The 12206-nt window shown below is 39.2% G+C and overlaps 1 protein-coding gene across 2 annotated transcripts; it reads left to right on the top strand.

The window, feature by feature from the left end:
• Window positions 1-378: 378 nt before the first annotated feature.
• Window positions 379-11841, top strand: LOC116262401 (exportin-T). 2 transcript variants are annotated; one of them, XM_031641742.2, is made up of 16 exons: window positions 379-670; window positions 856-2670; window positions 2778-2855; window positions 2995-3084; window positions 3201-3308; window positions 3641-3700; window positions 3905-3967; window positions 4054-4149; window positions 5560-5724; window positions 7534-7707; window positions 9079-9144; window positions 9285-9383; window positions 10239-10385; window positions 10919-11186; window positions 11274-11328; window positions 11457-11841. In XM_031641742.2, the coding sequence occupies exons 2-14, from the start codon at window positions 943-945 to the stop codon at window positions 11006-11008; spliced, it is 2964 nt and encodes a 987-aa protein (XP_031497602.1). In that variant the 5' UTR covers window positions 379-670; window positions 856-942; the 3' UTR covers window positions 11009-11186; window positions 11274-11328; window positions 11457-11841. The 2 variants fall into 2 exon arrangements, with proteins under 2 accessions (XP_031497602.1, XP_031497601.1); XM_031641741.2 differs by having other exon boundaries at window positions 379-2670.
• Window positions 11842-12206: the final 365 nt, after the last annotated feature.

Here is a 12206-nt window from a genome sequence, read left to right as displayed (position 1 = left end):
TTAGATATCGGATGGAAAACGAGAAACATAATGAATGTCCGATGTTCTGCGCTTGGTAAGTTTTGTCTGAATACATTAGATTCGTCTTTTAATACCTTCAATAAGTATGTAAAAGTTTCTGCGAATGTACACAGATTTTAACGCGCAAAAGTTTTTACAGACATAGCTGACAATTAATAAGCAAGGCTTTTATGAGTTAAAATTAGGAAAAGAACTGAAAATATCACGATTTTGTATGCCACTGTCATGTTAAATTTGCCACATTTTGAATATGGAAGGGAAATTTATGATAATGATTCATGGTTCTGCAAGACTTGCTGCATTTGTAAAGTCGTTGCTTACCGTATTCTTGATGCCCAAGAAAGTTGAAGAACTTGGGGAGCAGTGAATGATAAAAAAAATTGAGGGCCTCAAACCAGTGAATTCATGGGGAGAGAGGGCAAATTGGTGCTTTTGATTCACGAGGGGTCGCCTTCTTGTAAGTTATAAATGCCATCCACAAGAGCGGTTGCTCAGAATCGCTTCCAAAAACGAAGAAATCCTTATATAAGAGAGGAGCGCCGTCCCTTTCATGTGAAACTCAACACAGACCCTTCATCTCGATCATTGGCCTCCCCAAGATTCCTTTTCCTCCCTCCATAAACCCCCCACATCCACCAAAGCCTCTCAGGTCAGTACTTTCTCTCTCTCTGTCTCTCTGTCTCTCTCTCTCTGCAACTATTCTTCCTGCTTTGAATCACCATTCACCAGTACCAACCTGGAATGGTAGAAAGAAGAGGACCCATGTTAAGAAAAACGTAAAAAGGGAAGAAGAAAGCAACTGCTTATTTTTATGCACCCACTTGTTTATCTTAGGGTTTGGGCTGAGAGGAAGGAAGCGGGGCAGAGGAGGGGTGGTGGTGGCGGCGGGGGTTTTTGGGTGGTGGTGGAAGAAGGGTGGCCATGGATGATTTAGAGAGGGCGATCATAATCAGTTTTGATGAGTCGGGCAGTGTCGATCCTGGCCTGAAGTCGCAGGTGACCGCCTACTGCCAGCGGATTAAGGAGTCTCAAGGAATCTGCAGAGTCTGTATGGAGAAGGTTCTATTCTGCACATTTCCGCAGGTTCAGTTCTGGTGCCTCAAGACAGTGCAGGAGGTCGTCCGCGACCGTTTCTCGTCTGTGGACGCAGAAGAGCGGTTGTTCGTTCGGAAGTCGGTCGCTTCGATTGCTTGTGCGGACGGTCTCGACGAGGGATCGGCGGGAGCGAGGGTTCTGGATGGTCCGGCCTTCATTAAGAACAAGCTCGCCCAGGTCTTCGTCACTCTTGTTTTCTTTGAGTACCCATCGCCGTGGTCGTCGGCCTTCCTCGATTTCCTGCCGCATCTGCGCAAGGGTGCGGCGGTGATCGACATGTTCTGCAGAGTTCTGAACGCCCTGGACGACGAGCTCATCAGCCTGGATTATCCGAGGAGCCCCGAGGAGGTCAGGGTTTCCGCCCACGTGAAGGATGCAATGCGGCAGCAATGCGTGCCACAGATTGTGAGGGCTTGGTACGATGTGGTTGTCCTGTACAAGAGCTCCAAGCCGGAGCTTGCGGCCTTCGTCCTGGACACAATGCGGAGGTACGTCAATTGGATAGATATCGGATTGATCGCGAATGACGTCTTCCTCCCCATGCTCTTCGAGACTATCCTCGTCGATGGGCACCCTGATCAGTTGCGGGCGTCTTCAGCAGGGTGCGTTCTGGCAATGGTGTCGAAGAGAATGGAGCCGAAGGCAAAGCTCACGCTCTTGAGGAGCTTGCGTATCAGTAGGATTTTTGGAATGGTTGTCGAAAATGAAGAATCTGAATTGGGTTCTAGTTTGGGTTCGCTGCTGCTCGGGTACGCCACAGAGGTGTTGGAGTGTTCGAAGCGACTGGAATCGGAGGATATTTATAATGAGAGTGTGGAGCTCTTGGACGAGGTGTTGCCATCTATTTTCTACGTGATGCAACGCAGTGAAGAGGAGACGACATTCAGCTCTCTGCAGTTCCTCTCCGCTTACGTCTCTAAGATGAAGACGTTGTCACCGTTGAAGGAGAAGCAGATGCTGCATTTGGGTCAGATACTGGAGGTGATTCGCGGGAAGATTCGTTACGATCCTGCTTATAGGGAAAGTCTCGATTTGCCTGATAAGATTGGGAGAGAAGAGGAAGAGAGGATGACCGAGTACAGAAAAGATCTGTTCGTATTGTTCCGGAGCGTGTCGAGGATTGCGCAAGACGTCACTCAGTTGTTCGTCATGAATTCATTGGCAGCAGCAGTATTGGGTTCTGCAGAAGTAGAGTTTGAGGACGTAGAGTCGGCGATATCGCTTTTTTACGCACTTGGAGAGGCGATTAACGAGGAAGGGATCAGAACTGGAACTGGGCTGTTAAGTGAGATGATGCCGATGCTTCTGTCAGCAAAATTCTCCTTTCACTCACATAGACTGGTAGCTCTTGTTTACTTGGAGACGATAAGCAGATATGTCGGGTTCGTTCATGAGCACACTCAATATATCCCACTTGTTCTGGCCGCGTTTCTGGATGAGAGAGGTATTCGTCATCCCAACATCAATGTCAGCCGTCGTGCAAGTTATCTGTTTATGAGAATAGTGAAGGTATTGAGAGTAAACCTTCTGCCGTTCATAGAGACGATCTTGCAGGTACTTTGTTGAAATGTTCATAAACCGGTAGTTGTCCTCATAGTATCATAATTTAGTGCTTCTGTAATGTCCTATTTCATTGCTGTTTTTGGCCCATTTATTACCAGAGCTTGCAAGATACTATGGTTCGTTTGACACGGTTGGAATGGGCATTGAAAGACCTGGATGGAAGCCACATATTTGAGGTATGCAGTTTCTTCCTAGTAGAAATTCCTTTCCTGTTGGGTGCTTTCAAATCCTTCCATGTAGTCTTCAAGGTTTCTTTGCAAGAGAGTGCTTTTGATTCTTTAATGGAGTGTCTATTCGTTGTTTATCAATGTATAGGCAATAGGAATGTTGATTGGAATGGAGGATGTATCCCCGGAGAAGCAGTCGGAATACCTCTCCTTGTTGCTCATTCCTCTCTGTCAGCAGGTAAAAGCCACAGAGTTATATTTGCATTGGCGCTTTTGTGCTGCCTTCCATTGATTCATAATTTTTTTCTGAATATCTCTTTGGTGTGGTTTGACAATCTTTTTTCTTGTGTCCAGGTCGATACACTGCTTTCAAGTGTCAAAACAGATGATGATCCTGCAGAATTATCTGCAAAAGTAGCATATGTCCAACAAATAATCTCGGCAATAAATTCACTTAGCAAGGTACCTTTTCTTACAAATGTTTAATGCTAAAATTTTTAATTATCCCGCTGAACATTTTAATGTTATAATTTTCATCATTTCATTTAGCAAGTATGGTTTCTTCATTCATTCTTTAAAATTGTGCAACTATGGTTAAGTCTCTTGTATTATTGACACTGTCAATTGAGAGCGTCGCCTTCTCATCTATGGGCTTGTTCTGGTTGTTCTGTGACGGCGTTTTCATTTAGAACATATATATTCTAATTTCTACCGTATTATGTGATTTGTACCTTGAAGAGTTGGAGAGTTGCATTTTACCTTATGCACACTAAATTTTTTCTTGTAATGGCTAGGGCTTTAGCGAGCGACTTGTTACAGCTAGCCGACCGACCATTGGCATCATGTTTAAGCAGGTAAAGGTCAACTTTTGTGATTTATGGCATCTAATGAATGCTCAGAATTTCAGTTCCTCTTCTGTATTGCATGACCTCTCTAACAAAGCACGTTCTATCTGTTGGTGAATGATTGTAATGCTGGTTTTCTTCTCTGTTTTTTTTAGCAACTCAAGCATGCTTTCCCTGTTGCCTGAAATATATCCTGACTTATGTGAACTGCAGACATTGGATGTTCTCCTTAAGGTTCTCCTGGTATTCCCAAAGAATGAACAACTAAGGACAAAGGTTTGCAGTTTTAGCAACTTCTCTTTTTTTTTCCATAAAGTATAAACTTCTTTAATTTTCCTCATTGCTGGCCTTAAATAATGCAGGTCACATCTTTTGTTCATCGCATGGTCGACACTCTAGGAGCATGCATATTTCCGTACCTACCTAGGGCATTGGAGCAGTTGCTTGTGGATAGTGAGGTTTGTACAGGGATTGTTGCTTACATTGGAGCACTTAAAAGGCAAAAAATGGTTGCTTATGCTTGATTTGCTGTGAGTACTATTCCAATATCTTTTGAGAAATAAAACGTTGCCATCAGTTTTTTTGCTGCATTGCAATAGGCAGTGTCATCATCATGGTAAATGAAACAAAAGCTCTACATTTATCTTAAAATTAAGTGCCTTCTGGCAGTTGGGACCCCTGTGCCTGGGATGTCCTTGCTGTGAGTAATGAATCAGTTTTCCTGTTAGATGTACAGTTGGTGGTTGTTTAAGTGAAATGAAATTCAATATTGATGAAAGAGTGGCATCCTTTCTGACATGATAAGAGGACATTTCCTGTAAGTCAGGCTGTTATAACTATGTTGATCTCCTTGGTACACAAATTGATGAAACGAGATTTTAAGTGTCTCACTTCCAAAACAGCAGGTTGAGTTTCTAATTCATTAGGTATGAAGAAGACAGATGGAAGTGACATGTTTTTCCTTGTTTGTTTTCAGTTTGTTATGTACACTGTTCCATGATCTCTCCCTGGCAGACTTTATACACTGGTATGCATACAAATAGCAAATTACAGTGTCATACTCATTTATGCTCCATATATGCACATTTGGATAATAAAGTTGCACAATTGCGTCATCTTCCTGTCTATTTTTGCCTTAATTAAGCCCTGTCCTGTTCTAAAGGCTATTCTCATTGAGGGCAATAAATATAATGAATAATTCACTGTTTCACGTGCTTTGATTGCAGTGTTCTGCCTGTCCTGCTTTTGATTGTTTTGGGACATAATCTTGTTGCTATATCTATGAACTTGTTGGGGTACACTTTCTAGCTTTTCTGTTAGCATGTGGAATGTGATTACCTTTTCACCTGTAATCATCCACACAGGGAGGTTACTAGCCCTTTATCTGTTCTAGTGTTCTTATATCAACTGGTATTTCTTGAAGCATCTCTCTTTTCCTCTTTTTTTTTGCTGGTTAACATACTTCATGATTTTCATCCTTTCTCCTATTTAATGCTTCAGCTCACTGCTTTGTTATGATTTTCTTTGTTTCTTGATTGCTTGATTTTGTATTCCTTGGTGGGTCTAGTGTGGTATGTGTAGATGGTGTTCTCATGCCTATATAAGTTGATCTCCAAATACTTTGTGTGCAGATGTGCATGTGTGCAAGTCATTTCTTTTGTGTTTGAATGCAAAATCTCAAAGCTGCCTCCTGTCTTATTCGTTAGGAGATATCAATTTAATCTTTTTTTTTTCTCTATGAAATTTCAAAATATGTCTGGTATATGTGTACTCATACACACTCTTTTGTGTTTGAATGCAAAATCTCAAAGCTGCCTCCTGTCTTATTCGTTAGGAGAAAATTTGAATGTGGTTTTGTGTGATTACAGACAAAAGAAATGGTGGGCTTTCTGGTGTTAATCAATCAATTGATACTCAAGTTCAAGACTGCAATGGGCAGCATCATGGAAGAAATATTTCCTTCTATTGCAAGTCGTGTGTTCCATGTTCTTCCGAAGGATTTATTTCCCTCAGGGCCAGGAAGTAATACTGAGGTAGGATAGTTGTCAATGCTAATGAAGACTGCTTTGTTTAAGTTAATTTGCTATGTCACCAATGCATCGTCATTTGTAGTATCCTTTGCACCAAGGCAGTGAATTTACTCTTGGCAGGTAATCAATTTTTATGAACTACCGGTGAAAATACTTTTTGCATGTAAATGAAAATGTAAAGACAGTTTCCCATACGCATGCAAATCTGTGCACCTTTTCAATTATTCGTCCACAAGTATGGTCACAATATTCGTCCTAGACAATGTTGTAAAGATGGTATTGGTGGCATATCAATTTACTCTCGTATGACATATCAACTGAGATATATTCTTATGTATTGCCTTGTACTATAGATTTATCACTTTATCTTTTATTCTATGAACTTAAATTGATTTAAGAATATGGTAGATGTTGGCCAATGTGCCATAATATGGGATGGTAATGATAATATTTGTCCTGGCCATTTCTCATTACAGGAAGATAGATATCATTCTTTATACATGTTCTTTCAGATGAAACCTGAAAGGTACTTTATGAAACATAGGCAAGCATAAAGAACAGAAATTGAGAAGTGAACTTGTAAGATGTGTTCACAAGGTCAAGACTCAAAAGAATGAGGCTTTCGAGGTATTCTTTCTTTTTTTTTTTTTTTTTAACTATTTGCTGTCAAGTGGAGCTGTGGTTACAGTTGAGATCTAGGTAAGACATCAATTATTCGCTTATGCAGATAGGTGGTGCAATTGGTCCATGGCTCCATTCAATTGATGCTTGCTGACAAGAGTATGATTTGCTGTTCAGGCCGGTTTGCCTGGTCTGCTACATAGCATGCTTCTTAGGGCATGACTTGATGTTAAAATATTTGCCCCACCCATCAGTTATTGTGCTTAGTGTCATTTGGGTTCTGCCTCCGGTTCAAAATTTGGATTGAACACCTTAAGTCATTGAAGACATTTATTAGGCTGTTGGACTTTTGATGTGGTCCCACGCAAACTGGAACTTTTAGCTGCATATTACATGTCTAGATCATATCATGGCTTGAATTTCATGTTTAAGGCTTCAAGCAAGCTATTCAACGAGGCAGCCTGAAAAAAATTAAGTTATATGCTCCATTTCTGGGTCCAATCGTAGTTCCAATTTCATTTTTGTCTTGGTTATGAAGATCTTAGTAGTCAAAGGTGCTAGGTCGGCCTAGGCACTAGGCAGTGGACCTGCAAAAGAGCTAAGTGTTGATAGGCAGGCCAAAGCGAGTGAATGAAGGGAAAAAAGGACAAAAAAGAAGAAGAACAAGGAGATGGAAAAGAAGAAAAAGAGAAAAAAAAGTAGAAGAAAAATAATAAGGGTAAAAGTAGAAGAAAAGAAGAGAAAAGGAGATTAAAGATATTTTCCTACATTTTTTCATTAGGTGCCTATCTGGCAAAGCCTAGTTGAGAAAATGGCCACCTAGGTTCTAGGTGCTTTTTTGACTAATAAAATGAAGCTGCGTCGTGCCATTGATTTGGACAACAATTTATATCTAGTATTTATCATCTGACATCTGGTGCATCATGACTTTCAGTAATCTGGGAAAATAGTGTTAGTTTCGGACTATTAATTAGTCTCCTTCACATATAGTTGTTTTCCCAGTGTATCGATTGCTTTTACTAAAATAAAACATGTTTATTATGGTTGGTTCTTTCTTTTTTCCTTTGCAGTCCCGATGTTTGGTTTTAGTGGGTTCTCCACTCCACTGTTGGAATATTCGATAACTATTAGGCTTATATTACAATTTAACTTTCTAAAAGTTAAACTCTTTTTCTTGTCCTTACCATGCAGGAAATCCGTGAACTACAGGAGCTTCAACGCACCTTGTTTACATTTCTCCATGTCATGACCACCAATGATCTGTCTTCTGTTTTGCTTGCTCCTAATAGCAGGGGATATTTGGATGCAGTAATTCAGTTGCTCTTATATAATGCTTGCGGACACAAAGACATCCTCATCCGGAAGGTTTTTTCTCACTTAATATTTGCAAGAACTTGCATTATGGTAGAATATGCTCATAGATGCTCATGTACAAATATTGCACGGATTTTCCAGTGCAGATGTTTAAAGCATCATTTTTGTTCTTTCAATTCATTTCTTAATTGCATGAAACCCTGCATTATTTCTTCCTTCATACGAAAAAGAGTATGCCAGTTGGCCCTTGTGGTTTTAAGGGGTCATCATGTATCTTAATGGATGTTGGTGAGCCCCTAAATAATATACATAGTAATGCTGTACATGCCACGTAATTAATGCTTTTTGTAGTTCAATAAAATCAATTCTAAATTAAATTTGGTACAAAATAAGCCTGTAACACAATCAAACAGTCCTGATTAATAAGACAGAAGAACAGAATTCATGTAACACAAGAAATATTTGTAGTGTCCTACGCATTAGTTGAAGAGCAGCAAAGGAACAATAAAGTTTTTGGTGCTTTTGAAGTACCATGTTGGTTGATGGCATGGGCCACGGTTCTAGCACATCCCTGTGTACGAACTAGTTCTAGAAGTTTGCTATACTGGTTGGTCCTATTGTGTCACAATGTCTAGATGTATTGTATGATGAATCACAGTGCTTGCCCCACCACCCCATCAGTGTTAGCTGCTTTTGACTGTTTGAAAAGCTTATTGGATACAATATGAATTTTCTCCGGTCCTGAAAGTTTTCTGGAAAGTGCAACTGTCTGTTTAGTATTGCATACTCACATGCTAGAAACTTCTGCCATCTCATGTGTGCACACACTCATGCATGCACACACACACACACACACACACACACACACAGAAAGAGACATCTACTCTCTCGATCTCTGATTAAATGCTAGAGGACAGTTACAAAGTAGTCTGGTGTTTGATGCTTGTAGTGAAGATCGAACCTCTCTCTCTCTCTCTCTTTCACATATACATATACGGAGTTATAGACATAACCATTCATTTTATCTACTGTTTAAGTGCCTCCATCCTGTTCGTCATCTTTGAGTTTTTTTTTTTTTTTTTTTTGATAAATCCAACTACTTAGGTGGATTCTATGTATCTAAAAGTTTGTTTTGCATTCAAGAATAAAATCATGAATTTTGATGTGTAGTCAGGTTTTATAAGATTTGGGAAGTCAGTAAACTTAGTTTTGTCTGAATATGATGCAAAACATCGAACAATTAATTATTTTTGTTCCTATATTGTAAAATTCCATCTTCTGCCATGTAATTACATTTTTGTAGTAAGGAAACTTTCAAATGCTGGATGCCACACCAGATGGCCGGTTTTGGATGACTCAAATCTAAAACATGCACATGATTGCAGACTTAAAGACGATCATTCACTTCTTTTATGTATACAGGCTTGTGTGCAGATTTTTGTGAAACTCATAAAAGATTGGTGTTCCAGGTCTAATGGTGAAGAAAAGGTGAAATTTTCTATTCATATTATGTTTCTTAAATTTTATCTATTAATTTGTCGTGGTTGTTGCACGTATAAGTTTGTGAATTATGTCTCCACCACTTGAATGGTTTCTTAATTGATAATGATTATTTGACTGTTTTCCAGGTACCTGGTTTTCGGACATTTATTATTGAGTCATTTGCACCCAACTGTTGCTTATATAGTGTGCTGGACAGTTCCTTTGAGCTGCGTGATGCCAATACAGTAAGTTTTTTATTGAAGTGAATGTTGACAAATTCATCCTTTTACTATAAACTTTTGTCTCGTCAACATAAATTCATTTGCAAATCTGGCATCATAGATGTTAGTAAATTATTTAACCTGTTACATGATTGTGTAAGAAGGTTTTCGTTATAACTTTGAAAGCATACTTAATACTCACATATTTATACTTGGTGAATATGGTGGCATATTTTTCATGCAGATCTGTTTCGTGTGTAACACAGGCCATGGTTTATTGATTAATTTGGTGAAACAATCTTTTCGGAAGGTTTTGTTACATTATGTTAGCACACATCTTGTCCAGATTCACAATTTTTTTGGGAAGCTTTTTACATCATGTTAACATTGAGATCCCCTCAAATGGAGTGTATATATATATATATATATATATATATATATATATATATATATATATGCTTCACATTGGTATCATAAAGCTCTGGTATGTGATAGGTATGAAAACTGATGGAGGAGATGCATATATGATTGAGTATCACTCATTGGAGATCTGTGTGTTTCTGAACTTTTGTTGTGCAAAGGTCACTTAATAGGCATTCGTGAAGTACATTATGCAATAAGTTATCATTATGAATAGGCACCATCGCCACAAATATTTTTCTTGGGTTTTTTTCGTAAAGTTGTTTTTCTCGAGAAGGTATTAGCAACTTTTTAGAAAAATGAGAAAATCCTAAAACTTAGGTAAAAATAAGAGGACATAAAAATTGTCAAATATGATTGGAAGGGGTCAATACTATGTACGTTGTTGCTTAAGTTTTTACTGAGTTCTTTGTTTGCATCTTATTGGATGTTTTACCATCTTGAAAACTCTCGTGCCAGCTTGTCCTTCTTGGGGAAATTGTTGTGGCTCAGAAAGTCATGTACGAGAATCTTGGTGATGAATTTCTTATTCATTTCGTGACAAAGGGCTTTCCAGCAGCGCACTGCCCACAAAATCTAGCTGAACAGTATTGCCAAAAATTACAGGTAACGGTTTTCTTCTTCTGGCTCATTTACATACGCTGTGTTAGTTTGGTTTTCCATTGTGTACTTCAAACTTCAAAGTGCTGTACTTGTGATATTTGAAATGAGCAATAAAAGGTTCTCTGTAGGCATCTTTAATTTCTGTTACCTTCCACTATGTGCTTCAGATGTGTTGTGGATGTGGAAAATGAGCATCTAAATGGTCATCCGTAGGCATCTTTTTTTTCCGGCTTGTTATCTTCCACTATGTACTTCAGAGTGGTGTATTTGTATGATGTTATTGTGGAAAGTTATAATAGGCAGCTTCACTTTCTTTTGCCTTCTTTAATCTGTTAGCCTGCTGTTCTCTGTGAAGGGAAGCTGGAAGAGGAACCCTGTAGTGTAATCCACGATTTATTGGACCATTCTGTTATTCTCAGTTCTCCTTTTTCCTTTTCCTTTGGGCCGTTGGTGTGTTTGTGGTTTAGTTTTATTGGTCAAGGTTGACTTGGTTTTGATACCTTATGTTGTTCTTTACAAACTTCATCATTGCACAGAGTGGCGACATGAAGACACTGAAGTGCTTCTACCAGTCGCTTATTGAGAGCTTGAGATGCCAACAGAATGGAAGCCTTGTGTTCAGATAGCACTATGCACCTGGGTTCCCATTCTTCCAGCGGAACTTTCCTTGAGCTGACGTGTCACTGGTTTTCTGGATTGGTATTCTGTTCCAACAGTGCGTAGCTTGAGCTGATTTATTGCTGCTGTTTCAACTATAATCTAGTTCCCAACCTCGAAACCTTCATGCAATTTTGGTTGCTTCAGGTGTGTTTGGAGTCCACGTCTTTTCAATGTTGTATATAGTTTCTTGTGTACTATTTCTTGCTTCTGCTCATATTAGAGTTTTGGCAGGATTGCTTCTGTGAATAGGCCATGTTTCCGTGGCTGTTTCTTTATCTGAGAGAAGGTGAGGTGTGGTTTGTACAAATTCACTTTGAGATTGTTTTTATTTTTTAAAAAATATTGAAGTTTCAGGAAAAGTTTTTACCAATTATTGGTTATTTATATTTCTTTGATGGTTCTGTTTGTTTTCAGGTGTATATTATCGGGAATCATTTCATTCGCTGTGGTGGGTGAGAGAATCGTACCACTTAATGGATGTGTGAAAGCAAGAGGTTTCCAGCATTCTACCTCATGTAAATTATAAATAGGAGCAACTAGCGAAAAGGAAAAAAAAAAAGTAATAGATGGCGGCAGTATCCTATGTATATTATAGTTTTCCTGAAGATACCGGTACTGCTTTCATAAGTTTGCCCAGTTTTCTGGTTTTTTGTTCTTTTTCCCCACGTTTCAGAATAATGCCTCATTACAGGGCTGAAAATTTTGACTACCATTTTTGTTATTCGTGTTATTGGTTGAATCGGAGGAATCATTTCTTATAGAAACATTAATAAAATTTGTAGATTTTGGGGGACTTCAATATTATTCTTCATGCTCTTCTGTTCTCTGATTAGGGTCCATTTTTATCTCTTCATGGGCCTGCACCCAGCTTCCTGGCGCAGTCAGAATTGCATACTTGCAATCTTAGTGGCCGAGCCTGTCATACGTCAAGCCTAGCACGTACCTTCGTTTTCATTACCAAAAAAAAAAAAAAAAAAATTGTTTGTGGGCGGCAGGGAAGGCCGCTCTAAACCCTGTACTGATTTCTGTAGCAACATCTTGCCGAATTCTCACGTCGCGATCCGCTGTTTTTCGTATCAGATGTTCTATTGCGTGTGTTTTCACTAGCAAGTTAACTTCTCGGTGTTGCATCTTTTATCTACATGTTGCACAGGCATATAACGT

Source organism: Nymphaea colorata, chromosome 10, assembly GCF_008831285.2.
Source record: "Nymphaea colorata isolate Beijing-Zhang1983 chromosome 10, ASM883128v2, whole genome shotgun sequence".
NCBI lineage: Eukaryota > Viridiplantae > Streptophyta > Magnoliopsida > Nymphaeales > Nymphaeaceae > Nymphaea > Nymphaea colorata.
Note: the sequence above shows the minus strand (reverse complement) of the source record. Positions and strands in the feature narration are given on the sequence as shown.

Excerpts from the sequence above, each read along its gene's own strand:
- LOC116262401 (XM_031641742.2), top strand. The coding sequence starts at position 943 with ATGGATGATTTAGAGAGGGCGATCATAATCAGTTTTGATGAGTCGGGC. Across the intron at positions 3,701-3,904 it reads TTGGCATCATGTTTAAGCAG|ACATTGGATGTTCTCCTTAA; the intron begins GTAAAGGTCAAC and ends TGTGAACTGCAG. Across the intron at positions 9,384-10,238 it reads AGCTGCGTGATGCCAATACA|CTTGTCCTTCTTGGGGAAAT; the intron begins GTAAGTTTTTTA and ends CTCTCGTGCCAG.